The sequence below is a fragment of the Pleurodeles waltl genome, chromosome 12, assembly GCF_031143425.1.
Source record: "Pleurodeles waltl isolate 20211129_DDA chromosome 12, aPleWal1.hap1.20221129, whole genome shotgun sequence".
Classification (NCBI taxonomy): domain Eukaryota; kingdom Metazoa; phylum Chordata; class Amphibia; order Caudata; family Salamandridae; genus Pleurodeles; species Pleurodeles waltl.
In genome coordinates, this window is record NC_090451.1 from 251,062,340 (window position 1) to 251,089,275 (window position 26,936).

Here is a 26,936-nt window from a genome sequence, read left to right on the forward strand (position 1 = left end):
TTTGGGTCACTATTCGCAAGGCAAATCCAAGCTCCCGTCCCCCCCACTACCAGACTTAACTAAAGAGACTGTTTAGTCTGGAAGCCATCATGCCTCATGTAGACGTTGCTTCTAAGTGCATTATCACCTCAGTAGGACCTAATGCCCTTGTTGATGTGTTTTGTAATGGTCCTCCAGCATTCTCATATCAAATCCTGCCAATGACAAACTCATAAAAAGGCTCCCCTCGCAGCCTAAAAGGAGCTCCTGTTTTTTTAATGAACTGTTCAAACTCAAGGTAGAGGTCAATGAGACAGTGCAAAAGTGTAGGAGTTTCTATGCTTCAGAGGACAAGAGAACATTTGTCACCCTAGATGCCATTTATAAAGTCACATTTGTGAGGTAAAGACATATTTTTCTAAGCAAATCAGTAGTTTCACTCTTTCTTCTAAGGAACTATTTAATTGTGCACTGCAATCTGCTAGAGCAGGTCAGCTGTCCCTATACCATCAAATCAGTTATGTGAAGACGTGGTACACTTTTTTAAGGAAAGCATTTCCTTGATCCTTGTGCTAGTTGCCTAGCAGATTATTTATTTAACTGTACAGGTAGATAGTCCCAGTCTCCTGCCATTACACACCACCGCCCACCAACCTGCGAGCATGCTTAACAGATTTATAAACCTCACAGACAGCAGTACAGATTAGAGTGGTGATTATGGATACTCCTTTTTGACTCTCCCAGAGGTCAGTATCTAGCAAACATTGTGAAATAACAGAAACCCTTCTCAACCGGATGTTGGACTTGTGATGTAACACTTTGTTTGATGCAAGGGTGGTACCCAACACTTGAAAATCGGCCTATGGTGAACTGCTTAGAAAAAGAAATCGTCAATGAGGACTAACAAACTAAATATCGAATGCCCTTCACTGCAAATATATTTCAGCATAATTATTAGTGTCAGTGTGTCTTGCCTAGTTGCAAACATTGGTGTATCAAACTGACCTCTTGAACTCCTTTCAGACAAGGCCATAACACAGAATTGGTGGTGCTGTCAGTTTTATATAATCTACCTATTTTGGTTGATGGCAATGTTTTGAAGATCTGATATTTTTAGACTTATCTTCAACTTTCTACACAATTGTCAGTGATACTTTGGACTTACTGGAGTTGTCTTGTATTGGCTAAAAGCAGGTACCCTTCGAGTACCATTTCTCCTAGCAGTTCCCACCCCAGGAAACTCAAATGTGGTGTTCCCTACTATCCTACTGGTGTTCCCTACTATCCTACTCTTGTTTAACATACACCCAGTGTCTCACTACAACTTTTACCCAGCTGATCTCTGAGGTGTCAAAACATCAGGATCTACAGGAAGATTCTCAGTTCCACCCAGGCATCAATTTGGTCTACTACTTTACCTTGAGACAGATACAGATGTCAAAATACTTTTCTAACGCTCAGTCATACCAAGTGAAGCTTCTTATCACCACAGTGAATGTTTCCACGTTAAAGAAGATTGTTCAGGCATAGGTCATGGAACACGTCCCCCTCCAAAAGAAGATTCAAATATGGGCATTTACATAGAGCCCTCATTTAATTTCTGAAGCCTGTTTTCTCCAGTTTAAAGTCCTGAAGTAGGTTTTTAGCAACTTATAGTTTTGTGTTGCCGTAGTAGACTTCCTAATTCAATGAAATTAGAAATATGGAAAGTAGTGTATCCGATGGCACTCGGAAAAATCTTAATCTGATAGAGACTTCTAGCTGCAGCTTCCTTACCTTAGAATTCCCTGGCGTCAGCTTCGAATCCGGAGTTTTTTGTGAGCAGTACCCTGCGCGCTCGCCGTCGGATGGCGTCGTTCGGATCTGCGTGCATCGACCAGCTCAGCGTGCGTCGTCAGCATCGTTGGAGTTGTCTATGACGTCACAGTTGTCTATATAGACGCCGTCTCGGCGCGCGTACGTCAGTTCTTTTCCTTCCGCGCCGGTTAAGTGCAGTTTTGGAAAGAGCTACCCTGCTTCGACGGTTTGACAACGTTTTTTTGACTGTTTGGAGTCATGTCTTTGAGAAAGACAGGATTCAAGCCGTGTGGTGCGTGTCATCGCACCATGTCGGTGACGGATCCGCACCGAGTTTGTCTTTGGTGCTTGGACAAGGACCACGATTCCACCTCATGCTCCGATTGTCGGACCGTGGCGCGAAGGCCTTGAGGGAGAGATCCCTTAAGCTTCTTGCGGTCCGACATTCGTCTTCGGTGGGCGCGACTCCGCGGAGGTCACGGTCTGGCAGTAGGAGGAGGTTGCGGCACTGCTTCTGGAGCCCCAAGTCCTCTTACTCGCATTCGAGGTCATCAGAAGGTAAGAGGCACAAGAAGAAGTCCAAGCGGACTTAGTCTTCGCCACGCCCATCGACTGACAAGGCGTCTAGGTAACGTTGACGTTCCGAGCGCGGTTCTGCAGAGCCGTCGCCAGGGTCGACTCCGCGTCTTCCCCCCTTTCCGGGGACTGGCTCGACCCCTGCTCAAATGAAAGAATTTTACGAGGCCATGCGTCTCGTCTTTGAGCGGGATGTACCCTCGGGTGGGTCTTCGGGCCCTGCGGGGTCAGCAGAGGCCCCTTTGGATTCGACGCCGGCGGCTTCGGCCTCGGTGCCGTTGGGGACCTCAGGATCCGATAATGGATCTGGGCCGGCGGAGGTTTCTCACAGTCGACCTCCTTCGGCGCCGGGTCCGACGTCGATGATTCCGCCACCGGCGCCCACCGGTGGCAGCCCCATCCTTATTCCGGATGATCCGGAGCCGGAGCAACGTCGTACGACGTCGACTCCGACTTCGACGGAGCCGATTTGGCCCAGATCATTGTCTGAGCATTATTTGGAACAGCCAGACGCAGGAGAGGAATGGGAGGGGTCTGAGGACCCTTTAGAATCAGGATTGCAGCAGGACTGGTATGTGGATCTAGGGGAGGCCAGTGGACTGGACACATCTCCAGATACTGGTATGCTCTCTCCTCCTAATGTGGCTACGGAGGAGGGGGCTTCTTTCGCTATGGTGGTGCGTAGGGCAGCTGAGGTCTTGGACCTAGATTTGCCTACGATGCCAGTCAGGACAAATATCCTGACAGAAGTGCTTCAGCCGGGGGTGTCAACATCAGAACCGTTGTTGCCCTTCAATGAGGCTCTTACAGACGTCCTTCTGGGTACGTGGTCCAAACCCAGCACAGGGGCTCCTGTGATAGGGAGGTCGGCCGCCGCCATAGACCTGCTCCCAGCGACCCTAGTTTCCTGACACAACACCCCACTCCTGAGAGCTTGGTTGTCCAAGCCTCTACTTCACGTGGTGCCTTCCCTTCCGCTCCCCCGGATAGGGAATCCAAGAGGCTGGATCAGCTTGGGAAGAAGATGTTTTCTTCCTCCAGCCTGGCATTGAGGTCTGTAAACACCTCTTGCCTATTGGGCCGTTATTCCCATACTTTATGGGATACGGTGGCGCAAGTGCTGCCCCAGGTCCCGGAGGGCGTACAAGACACTCTCACCCAGGCTGTAAAGGATGGGAGAGATGCAGCCAAGTTTACAATCCGGTGTGGCTTGGATACGACCGACTCGCTGGGCAGAGCGATTTCATCATCAGTGGCCCTGCGTCGCCACGCCTGGCTACGTTATACTGGTTTTTCAGGGGATGTCCAGTCCAGCTTGATGGACATGCCCTTTGATGACTCTCGCCTTTTTGGCAAAAAGGCAGACTCCGTGCTTGAGAGGTTCAAGGATTCTCGAGCCCCGGCCAGATCCTTGGGCCTTTCAATGCCGGCACGACAGCAGTCTGTCTTTCGCCCCTTCCGAGGCTTCGGGAGGGGCGTGGTGCCACGCCAGCCACAATTTAGCCACCGTCCTCAGGCTTCACAGCATCCTGGAAGAGGACGTGGTCATGGTACCATGAGACCCAGAGGGTCTGAGGGTCTGGCCAGAGGTCGACCGCCACACAGCCCCCCTCCACTGCGCCCAAGCCCTCCTAGTGTGGTTCTGTGGGATCACGTCCGTCCAGTTGGAGGAAGGATTCGTTTTCATCTCCCTCACTGGCTTTCCATCACCACGGACAAGTGGGTCCTGCAGATCATACGGAAGGGCTACTCTCGTCCCTTCCAGTCTTTCCCTCCTTCTATCCCTCCGACAAAGGAATGGCTGATGGAGGACCATTTAGCTTTGCTCCGCGAGGAAGTTTTGGCTCTTTTGGCCAAGGGAACCATAGAAAGAGTCCCGATATCAGAAGTAGACAGTGGTTGTTATTCACACTACTTTCTGATTCCCAAACAGAAAAAAGGCCTTCGCCCTATTTTGGATTTAAGGGACGTCAATCTCTTCATCAAGAAGGAGAAATTCAAGATGCTCACTCTTGCTCAGGTTTTGTCTGCCCTAGACCGAGGAGACTGGATGGTAGCGTTGGATTTGCAGGATGCGTATTTCCATATTCCTATCCTGCCAAGCCACAGGCGTTACCTGCGGTTCAAGGTGGGACACGAGCACACTCAGTTTACCGTGCTTCCTTTCGGTCTCACCAGTGCCCCTTGGGTGTTCACAAAGGTGATGGCGGTGGTGGCGGCTCATTTGCGCAGGTCAGGGATTTCAGTCTTCCCCTACCTGGACGATTGGCTGTTGAAGGCTTCTACGCCCCAGGCTCTCGTCACTCACCTCCAGACGATGGCGTACCTCTTGCATTCGCTGGGGTTCACTATAAATGTGCCGAAGTCACACCTGACTCCCTCTCAGAAGCTCTCTTTCATCGAAGCTGTTCTGGACACAGTGCAGTATCGGGCTTATCCTCCCGATCAGCGGGTTCAGGATATTCAGGTTATGATTCCGATGTTTCGGCCTTTATCCTGGATCTCAGTGAGACAGACTCTGAGGCTGCTGGGACTCATGGCTTCCTGCATCCTGTTGGTCAAGCATGCCAGATGGCGCATGAGGGCTCTGCAGTGGGACCTGAAGTTCCAATGGGCACAGCATCAGGGAAATCTTACCGACGTGGTTCAGATCTCGGAGAGGACTGCGGAAGATCTGCAGTGGTGGTTAGTGAACTGCGAATGGGTCAAGGGCAGACCCCTCTCCGTTCCCCAACAAGATCTAACGGTAGTGACAGATGCGTCACTCCTGGGATGGGGCGGCCATCTGGGGGAGGTGGAGATCAGAGGTCACTGGTCTCTGGCGGAATCCGGGCTCCACATCAACTTGTTGGAGCTTCAGGCGATTCGGCTAGCATTAAAAGCATTTCTTCCTGTTGTGAAATGGAAGGTGGTGCAGGTGTTCACGGACACCACTACCGCAATGTGGTACTGCAACAAGCAGGTCGGTGTGGGGTCGTGGACCCTTTGTCAAGAGGCTTTACGTCTCTGGACATGGCTGGAACAGCAGGGCATGACCCTGGTGGTTCAACACCTGGCAGGTTCTCTGAACGCCAGAGCAGACGAACTCAGCCGAAAATGCTTAGAGGATCACGAATGGTGTCTCCATCCGTAGGTGGTGCAAGGACCCTTTCAGCAGTGGGGAGAGCCTTGGTTAGATCTGTTCGCCTTCGCAGAGAACGCGCAAATCCAGCAGTTTTGCGCATTGGAGTTTCCAAGGGGGCTATCGCTAGGCAACGCTTTTCGTCGCGAGTGGAGTTCAGGCCTCCTGTACGCTTTTCCGCCTATACCACTTCTGCCCAGAGTTCTCAAGAAAATCAAGAACGACCGGGCCCAAGTAATCATTGTGGCTCCGAATTGGGCACGGAGAGTTTGGTATCCAGAGCTTCTCAAAATGAGCATCGGTCCTCCAATCAGGCTGCCTCTTCGGGAGGATCTTCTGTCGCAGCAGCAGGGGAAGGTTCTCCACCCGAACCTGTCAACCCTGCGCCTTCATGCGTGGAGATTGAGCGGCGACAGTTGATGGTTTATGACCTCCCTCCCGAAGTCTGTGATGTCATTCTGGCAGCCAGGTGTCCCTCTACTAAGTCGATCTACGCCTGCCGTTGGAATCGTTTTGTTTCTTATTGTTCAGACAGGTCTATTGATCCTCTTTCTTCTTCTCTGTCTAACATCCTTTTGTTTATTTTGTCTCTCGCCCAGCAGGGTCCCTCCTTGGGGACTCTCAAGGGCTATCTTGCAGCCTTATTGGCTTTTCTTCAGTTGCCTGATCAACCATCTCTGTTTAAATCACCTATAGTACAGAGATTTTTGAAAGGGCTTGTACATCTGTTCCCGTCTGTGCCTTTCGTTATGCCCCAGTGGGATCTTAATCTGGTTCTTACCTTCCTTATGTGTGCTCCTTTCGATCCCTTGCATAACTGTCCTCTCTGGCTGCTCACTATTAAGACAGCCTTTTTGGTGGCAATAACATCTGCCAGGAGAGGGAGTGAGCTGCAGGCTTTATCTTCTAAACCTCCTTATCTAATGATATATCCTGACAAGGTGGTGTTAAGAACTTGTGCCTCTTTTCTCCCCAAGGTGGTGACACCTTTCCATCTGGGTCAAAGTATCACCCTGCCCACCTTCTTTGCACCACCGCATCCCTCTAAGGAAGAGGAGCTTCTCCATCGACTAGACCCAAAAAGAGCGTTATCGTTCTACCTTGACCGCACTAAAGAGTTCCGGGTGGACGACCAACTCTTTGTGGGGTACTTTGGTGCAAAGAAGGGTCGGGCAGTACAGAAACGATCCATTTCGCGCTGGGTCGTTCTCTGTATAAAAATATGCTACGCTTTGGCGAAGAAGCAGCCTCCTGAGGGCTTGAGAGCTCATTCCACTAGGGGGAAGCTGCTACCACTGCGTTATCACGTGGCGTACCGGTGGTGGACATATGTCAGGCCGCAACGTGGGCTTCTTTGCACATGTTTGCGAAGCACTACTGCCTGGATAGCCAGGTGAGGAGAGAGGGGCATTTTGCCCGTTCTGTCTTGCAGGACATCCTTATATAAAAAAAAAAAAAAAATCTACTTCAGACCCACCACCATGGGTTATAGCTTGGGTATCTATTCTAAGGTAAGGAAGCTGCAGCTAGAAGCCTCTATCACATGAACACGTTACTTACCTTTGGTAACGAAGTATCTGGCAGAGACTCTATCTAGCTGCAGATTCCTTACACCCGCCCAAGCCTCCCCGCTCTGGGAATTTTTTTTCTCATATGCATATGTATATATATATGTATATATATATGTTTCATTTTGGCAACTTTTGCCTTTCTTACAGGCATGATAGTGTTTTTCTCCAAACAGTCAAAGAGGTTAAAAGTGTATTAGTTGGTTCTTCCATGACGGTGCTTCTGGTGCGGGAAGTTGTGGAAAAAAACTGACGTACGCGCGCCGAGACGGCGTCTATATAGACAACCGTGACGTCATAGACGACTCCAACGATGCTGACGACGCACGCGGAGCTGATCGACGCACACGGATCCGAACAACGCCGTCCAACGGCGCGCGCACAGGGTACTGCTCACAAAAAACTCCGGATTCGAAGCTGACGCCAGGGAATTGTAAGGTCAGGAATCTGCAGCTAGATAGAGTCTCTACCAGATACTTCGTTATCGAAGGTAAGTTAACTTGTTCTTTAAGCTGCAGCTAGCTCAGAACATTGTGACTAGGCTAATAGTAGGTATCACCAGTTGAACTCACATCTCTCCGTCACTCAGAATACTGCATTTTGTTCCAATCTAGAGTAGAGCCCCTGTTGATAGTCCATAAAACCGTTTATTCAAACATCCATGATTTGTGGCACGCCAAGTCCAAGTGGCCAACATTCTATTCTGGCTCTCAGCTTAACCTGGTGGTGTCTGGTTTGGTTAGACCAGTGACCGTTGGGGATAAATCCTTTGTGGCGGCTACACACAAAGGTTTGATTCTGCTTCCTTACTGCAAGTTGTGCAAAGTTTAATCACATTCAGAAAAAGCTTACGTTCTGGCTGTTTTATCACTATATCTTTTTCCTAGTCTACTTTTCTTGGAGTTGCTTTTGATGAATTTTACCTTTTGCTTCTAGTTTGAGCTGAGACCTCGTTTTTAGGTCTGTGGACAGCTTTAGGCTTTTTACATTACCTCACGTCCTAATTTCTTCAAAAACGTAGAAAAGCACAGACAGCCCCATCAAACATTGGTTTTCATTAGTTTTTCCTGGTTTGCCATTGCTTGGATGGTCTTTTTACATAGTTATTATGATTCCATTTGTGTTTCCATTAGGTTTTGGTGACGTGTCTTGCTTGTTTCTTTTTTTTTTTTTTTACCTAGAATTACTCTCTGTTAGGATGCCTTAGCCCGTTTTAAAGATTCACTGCTACTCGCCAATTGGCCTTGTGCTTTTATTTATTTTACTTTTCTTTCATGGAAACATGTTAGATATATGTTTTTTTGTTCCCAACTTAAAAATGTGCACTCACATATGCATTGTAAAGATGCAATAGAAATACTGGCCAGTTTCTCCTATACGGTATTCTGCTCTGTATACCTTTTCAAGTCTTCCACTTACATTGCAAACTTTATGTTCTCGTTTTCATTCTTCGTAGGTTCAGCGTAGCTCGTGTTTGCTTTCTTATTTAATCAGTCTCCTTTTGGCTAGACGTGTATCAATCTGCTTTTATTTTTGGGAAACGTTTTATTTGTTTTCAAAGAGACCTAATCTTGACTGCCATCTGAAAAATTGACCGTTTAAATCAGATAAATTAATCAATAATGGTATCAATATACTACCAGTCCAGTCAGTTACTTCGTTCTGTGAGTAAAAGAATGATTAGTCAACCGTATGTTCTAAAATGGCTTTAAGTAGAACAAATTAAGCAATAGGTGTAGGAAAGTACCCTCTTTACGGCATAGTTACCCCCACTTGTTGCCTATCAGTGTGCTTAGACTGTTTTCACAGAGATCCTGCTAACCAGGACCCCAGTGATTGTGCTCTCTCCCTCCAATTGTGGTTACTTACTACCTTTGTGTACTATACAGTTGGCATACTGATGCCCCCTTGTAAGTCTCATGGGTGGCATAATACATGCTGCAGCCCATGGGGAACAGATGGTGTCCCAGTGCTCTAGGTACCCAGGGCATTGCCACACCAGCTTTTCCCCATGGGCTGCAGCACGTACTATGCCACCCATGGGAGCCCATGCAAAATGTGTCTGCAGGCCTACCATTGCAGCCTGCATGAAAAGGTGCATGCACCCTTTTACTTCAGGTCACTGTAAGTCACCCCTATGATAGGCTCTCCTAGCCCAGAGGGCAGGGTGCAGGTTCCTGTGTGTGAGGACGCCCCTGCATGAGCAGAGGTGCCCCTAGGAACTCTAGCTCCAGTGCACTGGACTTTGTAAGTGCAGAGAAGCCATTTTACCCGTGTACTGGACATAACTCCGAACCTGGGCATGTTTGGTGTCAAGCATGTCAGAATCATACTCCAATACCGTTGCCAGTATTGGTTGTATGATTCCATGCACTCTGGGGCTCCTTAGAGGACCCCCCCAGTATTGCTCCTACCAGTCTTCTAGGTTTTTCTAGGCAGTTCGCGCTGCTGCCACCCCTCAGACAGGTTTCTGCCCTCCTGCTACTCGACCAGCTGAAGCAGGGAAAGGCAGAACAAAGGATTTCCTGTGGGAGAGGAAGACAAAACCCTCTCCCATGGAAATAAGTGTTACAAGGCTTGGGACGGGTAGCCTCCCCAAGCCACCAGGTTGTTAGGAAGGGCACATTTAGTGCCCCCCTTGCAGAAGCCAGTGTGCACCAGTCCAGGCACCCCCAGCGCGCTGGCACGAAACTGAACAAAAGAAAGGGGAGTGACCACACCCCTGTCCATCACCACCCCAGTGGTGGTGCCCAGAGCTCCTCCAAGTGGCCTCTCGATTCTGCCATCTTGAAACCAAGATGTGCAGAACCCCCTGTGAGAATCTGAGTGGCCAGGTTAGGTAGGTGACATCATAGACCCCCTTCTGTTAGGTGATCACCTTGCTGGGTTACCAAACCCTCTTTTAGGGCTATTTAGGGACTCTCTGGCAGTTGGTCCCCAGATTTGACGTGCAAGACTCCACGAGGACTCCTCTGCATCGTTTACTTCTACTTCTGGCCAATAGAACCGCAACTAGACTCTGCAGGATCTGGCAAGACTGGAACTCCCTGGACGACCTCGCCTTGCAGCTTTGTTTCTTCGGTTCCTTCCAGCAGCTGCAACATTTAGCTGGCTGAACATCCTCTAGGGTCAGCAATACTCCAGCCTGCACCAAGAAGCAAGATGGACTCTCCCTTGGAGTGAAGGATTCACTCCCCTGTATCTGCAGGCACCTACAGCAATGACGTCCGGTTGCAAGGATGTTCACTCCCCTGGAACCGCGTAGATCCTGCATCACAGGTAGTGGTCTGGAGTGGTCCCCTTGGTCTTCTCTGCCAGCTGTCCCACTTGGGAGATGGTGAGCCCTTTCCTGTCTTTGCAGGACTGTACCTCTGTGCACTGTGACTCTTGCAGCTCCCAAGGCTTTTTGTCTCCTGTTCCAAGGGATATTCAGGCTCCAAGTACTCCCGGCCTCTAGCACTTCATCCTGCCAAGAACAGTCTCCTCTCTGCTGCTCCAGCAACGTGGGACTCCTCTCCAGGTGTGCTGGTTGGGCCTCACTGCGACTTACTGTGCCTGATGCCATTGGGTTGCCTGTGGGGGCTGCGGCTGGGTCTGTTGGCTTCCCCGACTGCTGAGGGTCAGCCTGGACTCCCCTCCAATTGTCGAGTCCCCTGGCCTCTTCAGCCATGCAACTCTTTGTTTGCTCCTCTTGCATTTGCCAAGGCTTGTTGGTGGTTCTCCTACACCACTGACCATCTGAGACCCGACGACCAACATGGGACATCATCTGCACTGCTCCAAGGACTTCTGTTCAGATTCTGGGCTCAACAGCTGGTCTTGTTCTTACCCTGTCGACCCGGATCTTCATCTACAGAAGGGAGGGTAGTGGCTCCTGCCCCCACTAGACACTCCATTGTGGACTGGACTCTGTCCCCTTCTTTTTCAGGTCCTCTTCTTTTTAGGAGCCACCATTGGTTTCTTCTAGTCTGGTCCTATTTTTCCACAGTCCTTTTTCTAAGTCATCTTGTTAGTCCTTGGGAAGACCAGGTACTTACCTCTGGTCGACTGGTCGCTCAGGTACTCTTGGAGTCCCTAGTTCTTCCAGCTTCCCTCTAACGACTCCATATCCTTGGGTGGGAGACTTCATTTTATTTTAGAATATGGTTTGTTTCACTAATTCTTGTCAATGCTTTTTGTTCTTTGTGCCATTTCCTAATCATTACTGTGTGTGTATGTGTGTGTATGTATGTGTATGTATATATATATATATATATATATATATATATATATATATATAGTATGTACTTACCTCCAGTTGTGGGGACAGCCTGTAAGTGTTCTAGTGTAGTGTTACTGTAAGAAAGTACCTTTATTTTTGTAACACTGTGTGGTTCTTTTATGTGTGATAAGTTGCTGTGTGACTACTGTGGTATTGCATAAGTTTTGCATGTCTCCTAGATATATCTTGGCTGCTCATTCCACAGCTACCTCTAGAGAGCTCTGGCTTCCTAGACACTGCATATATTCACTAAAAGGGGTCACCTGGATCTGGTATATGGTACCAACACCATAGGTGTCCACCACACACCTGGCCAGCTTCCTACAATAGGGATGAAAGAGAGTGAGAGACAAGCAGAAAGCAGATATAATTAGAGACTTCTGAAATAAAGTAAGAAATGCATGTGTAATAAAGTAAGATATGCTTAATTAACATGAGGACATGGTCATACACAGACATGTAAACAAATCTTTATCCTACATAAACATAATGCATATAATCTGTGCGGGGTTGATCTTCCTCTTCCTCAGTCTCCCTGAGCAGTCTCTATTTGTGGGCAATACTCCAGTGTGTTTTTTATCATATATTTGTGCAAAACTAATCAATGCACACCTAGCACGAGGAGATAAATGTCACCACTTTTAATGCAGCACAAATTCAATTTGGAAGCTACAGAGCACAAAGATTCTAAAAGTCCCAGATCTTTAGCTGATGGTGATAGTTGGTTGGACCAGGCCCTCTGAAGGTCACCCCCAAATTTCTGTTTTGTCCCTGCATTTTTTTTAAAAAAATTCATTGTTGTTGATCTTAGGACTGTGTGCACTGCTTCTCACTCCCCTAAATATGGTAACATTGATTTACACCTCATTGGCTGCTTTAATTTACTTACAAGTCCCTTGTGGAGAGGAATACCATATACCTAGGACCTGTAAATCAAATGTTACTAGTGGGCCTACATCACCTATTGTGCACCCCGCTTAAGTACCCCCTTAAACATGCCCCAGGCCTGCTATTTCAGTATGAATGCAGTTTTAAGCTGCCACTTCAACTTGGCAATATAGCCACTTTACCAAGCCTTAAACAACCCTTTTATTGGATATAGGTCATCCCTAAGGTAGCCCCTGGGTAGCCCACAGGGCAGGGTACCTTGTTATTAGAAGGTTGGAAATGTACTATTACATTGTGCAAGTCCTGTTAGTGAAAAAAACTCCTAGATACATTTTTACTACTGTGAGGCTTGCTTCTCCCGTAGGATAACATTGGGTTGCCTTATTAGGTGCAATAAGTGCTAACTTTTCATTGCGAACAGATAAGCATTTCATGTTTGGTATCTATGACATTTCCATTAAAAATCCTCTTTAATGGTGACATTGGATTTTAAATTACAATTTTGAAAATGCCACTTTTACATAGTTGGCCTTTTCCTGCCCTTTTCCATTTGTTCCCTGCAGCCTGACCTAGGACATATAACTCTGTGTACTTTGTGAATACCTCCAAGACAGTCACACAATAGAGGGCTTGGGTGTGCCTGAATGGGCCGGCTACTGACAGGAGTGAGGAGTGGGGGAGCTGGCACAGCTCCACTTGCAGCTGAATGGGCTGTACCCTGACTTCACACAAAGGACTTGTCAGCACTACTTTGTTCATGCAGCCAGCTTGGGTCCAGGGTAGGGAAGTCAGGAAATGTCAAGCACTGCAAAGGGAAACCTCCAGAAGCTTCCTGTGCTTAGAAAAAGGCACCAGGTATAAAAATAGGACCCTCAGACCCACTCTTGATTTCACTTTCTGGACCAGCAGAAGGACTCCCAGAGGACTACCTGCTGCTATAGCCTGCTGTGTACTCAACAAGACTGTTGTGCTGCGACTAGAAGGACTGCTTTGCTTTCTGAAGCCTGTTTTGAACCATCAGAGGCCTGCCTTGCTGCTTGACTGTTGGTTCATCACTTCACTCCAAATCAGGACTACCGGAGTGACTCCAAAGGCTAGTTTGCTGGCCTCCTGTTCAGCATCACAGGGACATCACAGACTTTCTCCATCTTGAACTCGCATCTGTACCCAGCCTGAGTAAGTTCTAACTCCCCAAGTGGTGCCCCTCCAGTCCTGGATGCTTAGTTGTGGTGTTAAAGGTGTCTACATAGCGAAAATTTAAACATTGGAACTTAAAAAGTTTTCAGCTAAAAACTGCCCTGAGAATCAAGGGAAGACTGGGACCAGCCTGCTTGTCAATCCCGCCGAGATGCCTCGCCAGTTGGTGTGACTTTGCAGTAGCTCCCACTAAGTTCTTCTCTGGAGGAGCAAATTCTGTTCAGCGGTCCTTCGCTAAAAGAGTATGCAGCCTCCTGGAACTCTCTTCGTCTACAGCCTCCTGCCTCATCCTGCTGGAGATTTTCAACTTCGAAAAAAGAGACTAAGGCCCTCATTATGAACATGGCGGTCCGGTCCGCCATGCTGGCAGTGGCGGAAATTACCGGCATGGTGGTCTGGACCGCCATATTCCGAACACAAGTGGACCGCCACAGGCGGCCCTCTGCCACCGCCACCAGGCAGTCTGACGATGGCGGAGTTCTCTATCCGACAACTGCAAACAGCGCTGCCCTCCGGATAAAGAACCTGTGTTCCTCCAGCCTTTCCCTGGCAGTTTTACCCCACCACGGAAAGGCTGGCTGAAGGGGTGCCCCGGGGACCCCTACGGGCCGCTTCACTGCCCATGCAGTTGGTATGGGCAGTGCAGGGCCCCCCGTGCATAGCCCCGTTGCGCAGGTCACTGCTCGATTTAAGGGCAGTGATATGTGCGACGGGTGCTGCTGTACCCACCGCACTGCGGCATAGACGACGGCTCCATTTGGAGCCGTCGGCAATGTCCAGGCCAGAATTCTACTGGGCCGGCTGGTGGAAACAATTTTTCTGCCCGCCGGCCCAGTGGAATGTTCATTATTGGGCCGGCGGGGTCTTCAACAGGCTGGCGGTCTGTGTTTAGACCGTCAGCATGAACACGGCGGGGAATCCCACCATGTTCATAGTGACCCCCTAAGTCCGAACATCTAAATCTGCACCGTGTCGTTGTCCAGCAGCTCTCCAACGACAGTGCTCCCTCCTCGGACACCGCCTGCAGCCTTGCCCCACTGAACTTTACCTTCTCAGAACATTTTCTTTGTAATTTCTTCTAATTCTGAAGGTAAATGCCAACCGGGCCTAATCCACCCCTTGTATATGAACAATGCTCCATTGCAGTCAGCCATATTTTTCGACTTTGACCAAGTCTCACACATCTAGATGTCTGTGTTTGGCTTGTTGATCTTTTAGGCTCTAGTTTTTACCTTAAATGGTAAAACTGTATAACTCCAGTTATACTGAATGGATTTTTGGCATTTTGGTGTCAAATAATGTATTATAATTGACTGCATTTGCCTTTGCGGTCTGTAGCTTTGTACTGCAGAGGCCTCTTTTGAACCTTTCCGACATAGAACAGGACATGCAGCTTGATACAGCCCTTTGAACTCTGGACCATTTGCCTTTACCTGTAAGATCCTATCCTTGATGAAAATGTAGTACCACATCTTTTTTGACTTCCCTTATTGTTGTCTTGAAAAAGCCACAGGCCTTCATGCCACTTAACGGGCGAAACATGCATTGGCTGTCTAATCACCCATCAAGGAACTATGAAATTTCCATAATAAAATCTCACTTAACATTATGAATGTATCTCTAATTCTGATGGATACAACTACCTGTGGATTCCTCACCTAATGAATTCTCCCCATGCGCAGCATTCAACGGAAACTTCTTTCCAGCTCTGCACGTCGGCGAGGACGTCACAATTGCCCGACTCCACGCGGCTCCGTCTGACGTTATTGTGGCAATAAGAGGCCCTCGCCGGCGTGCTGACATCAGTTCCCTTTTTTCCTTGCCTTCGATAACGGTTATTTCTCCAGCTCTTGTATCGTTTGCTGTTGAAAGGGATACTTTGTGTTTTTTCGAGATGTCTGCTCCGAAGAAGTCAGGGTTCCAGCCTTGCAGGGAATGCGGAGGTCAAATGTCAGTCACTGACCCGCATAACGACTGTCTGTGGTGTCTAAGCCCGGACCATGACGTCCAGGAGTGTGGTTCTTGCCAAAAAATGAACCCCAAAGCTCTGAAGGAGCGTGAAGCCAAACTATTTTTAGCAAAAGCTAAAAAGGAGAAGAGGAGGCACCGTAGGTCTTCGTCGGGGAAGTCGGCGAAGAGTCATAAGAAGCGGGCCATCACGACTCCCAGCGTCGTTCCAGAGGAAGCCGGTCGAGGTCGAGGTCTCCATCTGCCCGGTGCCATAAGTCCTGGGAGGTCAGCCCGACGGTGACTCCTCAGCCTTTGACTCCGCAATCTTCGCCGGCGCCCTCGGTCTTTGAGGTGGTGGAGCCTCAGAGTCATCACTCATCTCCGGCGCATCCGAATGTTCAGGATTCGAGCCCGGCTCCTCAGGAGCATCCTGCCTTCCCTGCTCCGGGGACGGATCCAGCGGCATTCCTTAATGCCATGCTTGCTATGTTTCAGAGCATGGCGCCGGAAGGTGATGCGCCGGCTGGCCCCACTGGTCCCTTGGCATTTAGTTTAGGCGCTCCGGCTCCGTACAGACCGACGCCGTTCATGCCATTCTGTCCGGCAGGAGACACTAGCCCGGCGCCAGTGCCGGCGGTGCAGCAGTCGACGTCAGTAGAAAGACCTTCGACACCGGTGTCTATTCAGATGGAGGCGTCCCGAAGTCGGATGGCGTAGATGGGTGGGAGATCGAGTGTCCACAGCGCCGATGGATCCATCTCCGGCGTCGGAGGGGTCCGGAGATCGTGTGGTGACACCTTCTCGGTGCCGCTCTCCGACGTCGGTCAACTCTTTATCGACGCCGGGGCTGGAGGCGAAATTGCGGTCCCGAAGAAAGGCCCGATTGTTGGAGGAGAGAGAATATCAGAGACAGCTCCTTGAGGAAGGGGAGATTGTGGAGCCCCTAAGTGACTTTCAGGGGTTGGACACTGCCAGTGGGCTGTATACTTCCCCGGAGCGGGATTTGGCCTCCCAGGGGAATATACTGAGGAGGCAGCCTCATTTTATTCTGTCATCAGGAAGGCTGCTGATTTCTTAGAACTCCCACTTCCAATGACACAGGTCAAGACTAATACCCTGACGGAGGTGCTTCATCCTGCCACGGCTCCTGCGAATCCGTTGTTACCTTTTAATGAAGCTTTTATGGATCCCATAGTGGAGGTTTGCAAAAAGCCTGTTTCTTCGTCAGCAGTGAACAGGTCGGTGGCCAGACGGTATAGGTCAGCGCCTGGGGACCCCGAATTTCTTTCCAAACATCTGTCTCCTGAGAGTCTGTTGGTGCAGGTGTCTTGTTCTTCGCGGTCTGCTCCTGGCTCCTTCCCTGGTGTGCCATCTGACAGGGAGTCCAAACTCATGGAGCAGTCTACCAAGAAGGTTTTCTCCTCATGCAGCATGGCACTTAAATCAGCTAATGCTACGTGTTTCCTAGGCAGATACATTCATGCAATAATGGATGCAGCTAAAGCAGCGTTGCCAGATATGCCCCACGACTTGCCAGGACTCCTCACGGATGCCCAGTCGGCGGCGACGCAGGTCATACAATCGGGACTGGACACCACGGACTCTGTTGCTAGAGCCATGGGAACCTCCATCGCCACCAGACATCATGTTTGGTTGCGCACGTCTGTGTTTTCATCGGATGTCCAAGCCACTCTCTTAGACTTGCCCTTTGATGGCGCTAAATTATTTGGCACTAAAGCTGACTCTGCGTTGGAGTGCTTTAAGGAGTGTAGGGCAACAGTGAAATTCTTGGGCCTGCAGGCTGTTTCGCCCCCTTTTAGGTCCTTTAGACGGCTTAGAGTATTTGGACGAGGAGCGTCCTTTCGTGGGAGATTGCAGCAGGCAGGCCGGCAGCCTTCGAGTCTCCCTTACAGATTTTTTAGGGGGCGGGGTAGAGTCCGCACTAGAGGGGCCACCCAACAGCAGCACCCTACCTCTTCCTCTTCCTCAGGGGGGATGCAACAGGGAAAGCAACCCTAGTCCTCGAACCATTGCATCCCATGTGTCTCCGGTAGGGGGAAGGTTGTCTCTTTTTCTTCCCATATGGGAGTCGATAACATCCGATTCCTGGGTCATCAGTGTGGTAAGGAAAGGCTATGCCCTTCCCTTTCGGGAGATTCCTCCTCCCTTCCCTCCCCGTCCTTCCTTTTGTTCAGAAGATCATCTCCTGTTGTTAGGGGTGCAGTGGAGTTGGTTCCCGAGCAGGAGAGGGGTCAGGGATGCTATTCAAGGTATTTTCTGATCCCCAAAAAGGATGGTCGTTTGAGGCCTATTCTGGACCTGAGGATTTTGAATTGGTTCCTCAAACAGGAGAAATTCAAGATGTTGACTCTAGCACAGGTACTTATGGCGTTGAACAAGGAAGATTGGATGGTGTCGGTCGACTTGCAGGATGCTTATTTCCATATTCCCATTCTCAAGTCACACAGGAAGTATCTCCGTTTTGTGGTAGGGTCACAACACTACCAGTTTGCGGTTCTTCCTTTTGGTCTTACTTCCGCGCCTCGAGTCTTCACAAAGGTGATGGCGGTGGTTGCAGCGGACCTCAGGAGGAAGGGAATAGCAGTATTCCCTTACCTGGACGATTGGTTGATCAAAGCCAAGTCTCCGGTGCTTGAGCTGCATCATCTGCAGATGACAACCCAGTTGTTGTTCAGTCTGGGCTTTTCGATAAACATGCCCAAGTCTCACCTGGAGCCCTCTCAACGCCTCCTGTTCATAGGGGCAGTACTGGACACTACATTGAATAGGGCCTTTCCTCCACCACAGCGGATTCAGCGTTGATTCCAATGTTTCAAGAAAGAGCGGTTGTCCAGTCCTCAAGGTCCTTCGTTTGCTCAGTCTGTTCGCTTCTTGCATTCTGTTGGTCACTCATGCACGCTGGCACATGAGGGCTCTTCAGTGGTGTCTCCGGAGGCAGTGGTTTCAGCACAAAGGGGATCTCGAGGAGTCGATAAGGATCTCCAGAGACACTGCAGTGGATCTTCAATGGTGGGCTATGGTCGGCAACCTGTGTCAAGGAAAGCCGTTTTAGTTGTCGCCTCCAGTGACCACAGTGATAACAGATGCCTCCACTTTGGGGTGGGGAGCTCACCTGGGGGACCTGGAGATCAAATGTCGTTGGTCTCCAGTGGAGCAGGTCCTTTATATCAACCTGCTGGAATTGTGGGCGATACGTTTGGCTCTCAAGTCCTTCCTCCCTTCCATTCACGGTCAGTCGGTACAAGTCTTGACGGACAATATGACCGCGATGTGGTACATCAACAAGCAGGGAGGAGTAGGGTTGTATCTTCTCTGCAGAGAGGCTCTGCGGCTCTGGTCCTGGGCAGAGGACCATCGGATTTTCTTAATAGCAAACCATCTAGCCGGGGTTCAAAAAGTGCTTGCGGACAGTCTCAGTCGGCTACTATCGGCTGATCACAAGTGGCGTCTTCATCCAGAGCTGGTCCTTTCCATCTTCCGGAGGTGGGGGTTTCCCCAGGTAGACCTGTTTGCCACTCGGGAGAACACGCACTGCCCATTATTCTGCAGCCTTCAGTATCCGGTGCAGGAAGCATTGGGGGACGCATTTCAGATGTCTTGGAACGGCCAGTTGCTTTTTACACGTTTCCTCCCATACCCTTGATTCCTCGAGTTCTGAGGAAGATTCGCCAAAACCGGGCCCAAGTCATATTAATAGCTCTAGATTGGCCAAGAAGGATGTGGTATACAGACCTTCTCCAACTCTCACTGTGCCCTCCGCTCCGTCTCCCTCTCAGGGCAGACCTCCTCTCGCAGTCGCAGGGGCGGCTTCTACACCCCCACCTCCAGAGCCTGCACCTTCATACCTGGAGATTGAACGGGGCAACCGGAGTTCTTTTTCTCTCCCACTGGATGTGGTAGACGTTATTTTATCGGCCTGGTGACACTCCACCAAATCTGTCTATGTGAGCAGATGGGCTAGATTTGTTGATTGGTGTGGAGAGAGACAAATTAATCCCTTAAGTGCCCATTTGTCGGACATATTGAGGTTTGCATTATCCTTGGCACAGCAAGGCTGTGCCATTGCTACTGTTAAGGGCTATCTTTCTGCCCTCTCAGCCTTTTTATGTCTTCCTGATCAACCCTCTTTGTTCAAATCCCCTTTAGTGTTGAGGTTTTTGAAGGGGCTTACCAATAGGTTTCCTCCCACTCCGTTTCTCATGCCCCAGTGGAATTTAAATCTGGTCTTAACCTTTTTGATGGGTTCTCCTTTTGAGCTGCTTCATTCTTGCCCTTTAAGATTTTTAGTTCGAAAGACTGTGTTTCTTACGGCCATCACGTCTGCTAGGCGTGTAAGTGAGCTTCAAGCTCTTTCTGTTCACCCTCCTTTTACAACCTTTCATAAGGACAAAGTGGTACTGAGGACCAGTGCTGCTTTCCTCCCCAAGGTACTGACCCCTTTTCATTTGGGACAGTCTATCACTCTCTCGACATTCTATCCTCCTCCACATCTATCTAAGGAGGAGGAGAGGCTCCATCGACTGGACCCAAGGAGAGCTTTCAGCTTTTACATAGACAGGATGAGAGAGCTCCGCTTGGATGACCAACTCTTTGTCCGATACGTGGGGAAGAGGAAGGGGAAGGCCGTCCACAAACGAACGCTATCCAGGTGGGTCGTTCTTTGTATTAAGATATGCTATCCATTGGCGAAGAAAGATCCTCCTGATGGAATAAGAGCCCATTCCACCAGGGCTAAGTCAGCCACATCGGCCCTGACTAGAGGTGTTCCAGTGGTAGACATTTGTAAGGCCGCGACTTGGGCGTTCCTCCACTCCTTCATAAACCACTATCGCTTGGACTCGGAGATGAGGGGGGATGGCCTTTTTGCGCGGTCTTGGTATGATGAGTCAGACTCCCACCTCTGAGGCTGTACTGCTTTGGGACTCTATTCATTAGGTGAGGAATCCACAGATAGTTGTATCCATCAGAAGAGCAAGTTACTTACCTTCGGTAACGCTTTTTCTGATTGATACACTAGCTACCTGTGGATTCCTCACGGTCCCTCCCTCCTTCCCGTAGTCTGTCTGGTCATACCTCATACCGAGATTTCCTTGGGTGTGTACATGTATAGTTGATTGTTTCTGCATTATGAGGGTATATATATATATATGGTTCTATTTGTATGTATTGGTATACATTCATGATTGTGTAAAATTTATACGAACATGTGTTGATACTGTTACCTTTATTGGTTTTTACCTTTTCTATAAAGGTTTTCTTGAATATGGATATCAAGTGTATGGAATGTCAATATTCACCTATTCGTCTCATAGGCACGTAAAAAGTGGCGTAAACTGACGTCAGCACGCCGGCGAGGGCCTCTTATTGCCACGATGACATCAGACGGAGCCGCGTGGAGTCGGGCAATTGTGACGTACTCGCCGACGTGCAGAGCTGGAAAGAACTTTCCGTCTAATGCTGCGCATGGGGAGAATTCATTAGGTGAGGAATCCACAGGTAGCTAGTGTATCCACCAGAAAAAGCGTTATCGAAGGTAAGTAACATGCTCTTATAGTTTTACTGTGATTTAATATTGCCAAATATGTCTACCCCACACATACTTAACCATGTCTTCTTTTGTGGTCATAAGGGAGTGTTTCCCACTTTTGGGAAATGACACTTTCCTTTACAAACTAGCCATTTAATTACAGCATAGCCTGTGGATTCTACCTCTTTTCTCTCCTCTTGAATTGGTATCAGACAAGGAACTTTTGTCAATGCTCATTGAGTGCATTGTGTACGAGACAAAGGTTTTTTAAAGTTATTTTACTAGAAGATAATAAAGGGATGTTCTTGTTGATATCATATTATTATGTTGCTTTAGACCAGACAAGAAACAAGTTGTGGTTTCTTTGGAGTATTGATTGAGTGCTTTCTTCGGAGAAGCCTATGAAGGCTTCTGCAGTAGTTCAAGTGGACGTGGTGCTCACTTTTATTGTACTGAAAGGAAGAACGCTGACCTGGCCTTGCTCTTAAAAATTACATTATACTAGATAAGAATGCTTCACTGAGCAATCTTGCGGCCCAATATCATTGAAGTACTTATTATAGGAGTGTTTTAAATATTTGAATATGAATGTGTTCAATGGTAACAGTTAGTATGTTTTTTGTTAATCGAGCAATCAGCACACAATATACGGGTCCTATGTTTTTGTTAATATTTTGCAGGTATCTCAACGTCTGAATCAACCTGGAGTGGCAATTGGATTAGCTTGGACACCTTTAGGAGGGGAGATCATGTTTGTGGAAGCCAGTCGTATGGACGGAGAGGGCCAGCTTACTCTAACAGGGCAGCTTGGTGATGTCATGAAGGAGTCTGCACATCTTGCAATAAGTTGGCTTCGCAGCAATGCAAAGATGTACCAGCTAAAAAATGGTATGTACAGTCGATCCAACAAAAACATCCAGCATAAACATAGACACAGCACACACGCTCAATATTTCATTTAACCCACAAACTGCAGTTGGATGCGTCATTCGCCTTTCTCACGTGTCCGTAAAAGGTGACAATCAATAAATACAATGTGTTAAGTAGCCATCATAGCCAGAAAATGTATTCTTTTACTGGTAATAAAATGTATCCTACATTTATTCCCTGGATTTCAGAGGAACGTGGTGATATGAAAAGAATAATGGGGACAAAACCTACGTCTTGGGTACCTGATCTGTTTCAGTTTTGTGTAGATTTTGTTAACATGGTTGGTCATCAGACGTATCTTGAAAAAGTAAGTAAAATATATGAATACTTACTGTATTAAATATACAATTGTAGCACACGGAGAAAGCAAGGAAGATTTTCACAATATTAATTTATTAATCTGTTCCTTCTCTTTCCCTTCAGTCATTTTGTTTTCTTAGGCAGATTATTACCCTTACGATGGGTCTTGCAAGAAGGGTGTTCAGTAATGGCTAGATTGTGGTATAATTGTAAATTTTAGCCCTGAAAGTGACATAAACCTCCTGTGGTCAGTTTCTTTACAGTGCACCAATATTGTTTGGAAAAAACTACTTTAAGGTCATTGTTTAGTTGTTATAATACACCATTCCACCCTTCTTCCCTCTCTGTTAAATTATTTGCCAATTTTTCTGCAATTAATAAGACCGTTTTTTTACATGTGGTTCTTGATCAAATAACAGGAACGACATGGCACCTTCTGGGCTGCTAAATCTAGTTATATTTGGTAAGGCATTTTTTAACAAATAAAGGGGGTTATTCTAACTTTGGAGGAGTGTTAATCCGTCCCAAAAGTGACGGTAAAGTGACGGATATACCACCAGCCGTATTACGAGTTCCATAGGATATAATGGACTCGTAGTACGGCTGGTGGTAAATCCGTCACTTTTCCGTCACTTTTGGGACGGATTAACACCTCCTCCAAAGTTAGAATAACCCCCAAAGTGTCTTCCTGTGGATTTGCAAGTATCTGTAGGCATCTTACTAGCTCCCAAAAATGTTTTCTAGTTTGCCCCACCAATTAGTGCTAGTTCTGCTCCAGCTGCAAATGTTCCAGGGTTTCACTCTTGGGCATAAAGGCACATTCTTTACTGTTGGAATGAGTCCACTGCATCCCAGAGGGCAGGGCAAGAGGACAGAGCAAAAAAGTACAAAACCCAGGCACAGTAGCTTCCTAAAAAGAGGGCAGATGTGTTGGCATATCTGCAGGGAAATGGATTAACCAGTATTGGATCTTTCATAGATTTACATGTTTGTATCATTCCCCGTCATCGAAGTGGGAGCCCCACGGTACCGTAATAAAGCAATATGCAAGAGGTAAAATAGGCTATAATGACAGTAAGCCATCAGTTTAACAGCTTGTCTATGTCCTTTTTGAAAAAGAACCAAACCTGAACTATGACAAGTCAGTTGCCAGCACCCTCCAGAACACTCCTAAGAGAGGCTGCTTCCCTCAGATTTTCTACTGCACGTCCTGTGAAGGGAGTTTCCCTCAGCTCTGTTCAGTTTTGTCCTGTGAAAACCCAGTTCTTCAGCATCTACATTGTTTGACTCTTCCAAGAAAAGTCTGTTTCGGTCCTGCAAGTCTTGTGGGAAGAAAAGCTGCATGTGGATGACCCACATAGAGGCTGTGCCTTTACTTACAGCATCAGGTCAAGGACTGTAAAATCTGCTGTAACTTTGTCTCAAATACATTCAGAGACAGAAAAGGAAAATGACTTTGGTGGCTACAGAAGTCCAGATCCCTGAGATCCAGCTCTTCAGGTGAGGAGAGTGATACTACTGTAAGGCCTCATAAAAGTTCAAGATCCTCTGACCAAGGGGTTTCTGAGGAGAGCAGAAAGGCCTTAAAATCTCACCACAAGGACCTTCACAAAAAGGAGAAATCTATCTTGTCTCGTCAGGGTCAGCTTCCTCAAAACCATCAACTCTGTCCCTGAAGAAAAAGGAGCATCACCGCTCTTCTTCATATGAACCATAGACATTGAGGTCTAAAACTCCTCTTATAAGTGCGTCGATGATGACACCGTCACTACTGTCTCGTCAATGAGGCCATTGTCATTATGAAAATCATTGATGACCGCTATTACTGTCCCCATTTTGTCCCCAAAGATATTAGCCTCTAGGTCACAGATGACGGTGCATTTGACATCACCACAGTTGAAGAAGAAGATACCATTGACAAAGCTGGTGTCAACAGAAGCACCATCATTGGCAGTCCCACTGTCGACGGCCCTACTGTCGATAGCAGCTCCGCCATAGACACCACGGTCAGCTGCAGCACCATCAACGGGAGTAATTTTGTCTGCAACATCATACTTCACTATTGCATCTACTGCTTCGTCGACAGACACCACTACTACTATTAAGATCACCAAAATAACCCAGACTGCCTTGTGCCTTCTGGTGACATCTCCAAGCAAAGTTTCGGCTTTGCTTCAAAGCCATCTGTTAGACTGGGAGGAGTCTGATGATGAGGGACCGTTTGGGGATACTTACAGTCCCTCAGAACTTCATGTGAAATATCAGGATGACAACGAGGAAATAGATGAAGATGACCAACAGGGATGTGAGTCTTATTTCACTTTATTACCTACCCCTCTCCGCCCTCCCCTGACACCTCTGCTTTATTACCTGACCCTCTTTGCTGTCCACTGACACCCCTACTTTAATGCCTGACCCTCTTTGCTGTCCACTGACACCTCTTCTTTAATACCTGACCCGCTCTGCGCCCCACTGACACCTGTACTTTAATACCTGACCCTCTTTGCCGTCCACTAACACCTCTACTTTAATACCTGAACCTTTCTGCCCTCCACTGACACCTCTACTTTAATACCTGACCCTCTCCGCCCTCCACTAACACCTATACTTTATTACCTGACCTTCTCTGCCCTCCACTGACATCTCCACTTTAATACCTGACCCGCTTTGCCCTCCACTGACACCTCTACTTTAATACCTGACCCTCACTTCCCCCACTGACACCTCTACTTTATTACCAGACTCTCTCCGCCCTCCACTGACATCCCTACTTTAATACCTAACCCTCTCTGCCCTCTAGTGACACCCCTACTTTAATACCTAACGCTCTCTGCCCTCCACTGACACTCCTACTTTAATATCTGACCCTCTCTGCCCTCCACTGATACCTCTTCTTTAATACCTGACCCTCCCTGCCCTCCACTAACACCTCTACTTTAATACCTGACCCTCTCTGCCGTCCACTGACACCTCTACTTTAATACCTTACCTTCTCCGCCCTCAACTGATACCTCTACTTGATTACCTGACCCTCTTTGCCCTCCCCTGACACCTCTACTTTATTACCTGACCCTCTATGCCCTCCCCGACACCTCTACTTTATTACCTGGCCATCTCTGCCCTCCAATGACACCCCTACTTTAATACCTGGCCCTCTCTGCTCTCCCCTGATACCTCTACTTTAATACCTGACCCTCTCTGCCCTCCACTGACACCCCTACTTTAATACCTGGCCCTCTCTGCCCTTCAGTGACATCTCTACTTTAATACCTGGCCCTCTCTGCCCTCCACTGACACCTCTACTTTAATACCTGGCCCTCTCTGCCCACCACTGACTCCTCTACTTTAATACCTGACCCTCTCTGCCCTCCCCTAACACCTCTACTTTAATACCTGACCCTCTCTGCCCTTCACTGACACCTCTACTTTAATACCTGGCCCTCTCTGCTCTCCACTGACACCTCTACTTTAATACCTGACCTTCTCTGCCCTCCACTGACACCTCTACTTGATTACCTGACCCTCTTTGCCCTCCCCTGATGCCTCTACTTTAATACCTGACCCTCTCTGCCCTCCACTGACACCTCTACTTTAATACCTGACCTTCTCTGCCCTCCACTGATACCTCTACTTGATTACCTGACCCTCTTTGCCCTCCCCTGACACCTCTACTTTAATTACCTGACCCTCTCTGCCCTCCACTAACACCTGTACTTTATTACCTGGCCATCTCTGCCCTCCACTGACACCCCTACTTTAATACTTGGCCCTCTCTGCCCTCCCCTGATGCCCCTACTTGAATACCTGACCCTCTCTGCCCTCCACTGACACCCCTACTTTAATACTTGGCCCTCTCTGCCCTCCCCTGATACCTCTACTTTAATACCTGGCCCTCTCTGCCCTCTCCTGATACCTCTACTTTAATACCTGACCCTCTCTGCCCTCCACTGACAACCCTACTTTAATACCTGGCCCTCTCTGCCCTCTAATGACATCTCTACTTTAATACCTGGCCTTCTCTGCCCTCCACTGATACCTCTACTTGATTACCTGACCCTCTTTGCCCTCCCCTGATACCTCTACTTGATTACCTGACCCTCTCTGCCCTCCGCTGACTCCTCTGCTTCAATACCTGACCCTCTCTGCCCTCCCCTGACATCTCTACTTTATTACCTGACCCCCTCTGCCCTCCCCTGACACCTCTACTTTAATACCTGACCCTCTCTGCTCTCCACTTACACCTCTACTTTAATACTTGACCCTCTGTGCCATCCACTGACACCTCTACTTTAATACCTGACCCTCTTTGCCCTCCCCTGACACCTCTACTTTATTACCTGACCCTCTCTGCCCTCCACTAACACCTGTACTTTATTACCTGGCCATCTCTGCCCTCCACTGACACCCCTACTTTAATACTTGGCCCTCTCTGCCCTCCCCTGATACCCCTACTTTAATACCTGTCCCTCTCTGCCCTCCACTGACACCCCTACTTTAATACTTGGCCCTCCCTGCCCTCCCCTGATACCTCTACTTTAATACCTGGCCCTCTCTGCCCTCTCCTGATACCTCTACTTTAATACCTGACCCTCTTCCCTCCACTGACAACCCTACTTTAATACCTGGCCCTCTCTGCCCTCTAATTACATCTCTACTTTAATACCTGGCCCTCTCTGCCCTCCACTGACTCCTCTACTTTAATACATGACCCTCTCTGCCCTCCACTGACTCCTCTGCTTCAATACCTGACCCTCTCTGCCCTCCCCTGACACCTCTACTTTATTACCTGACCCCCTCTGCCCTCCCCTGATGCCTCTACTT

At 48.4% G+C, this 26,936-nt stretch overlaps 1 protein-coding gene across 1 annotated transcript in view; it reads left to right on the forward strand.

The window, feature by feature from the left end:
- Positions 1-26,936, forward strand: part of LONP2 (lon peptidase 2, peroxisomal) — an 885,840-nt gene that overhangs the window by 788,166 nt on the left and 70,738 nt on the right. Inside the window, exon 13 of the mRNA XM_069217806.1 lies at positions 21,566-21,773. Coding sequence (XP_069073907.1) covers positions 21,566-21,773 — 208 coding nt within the window. The remainder of the gene's footprint in view (positions 1-21,565; positions 21,774-26,936) is intronic.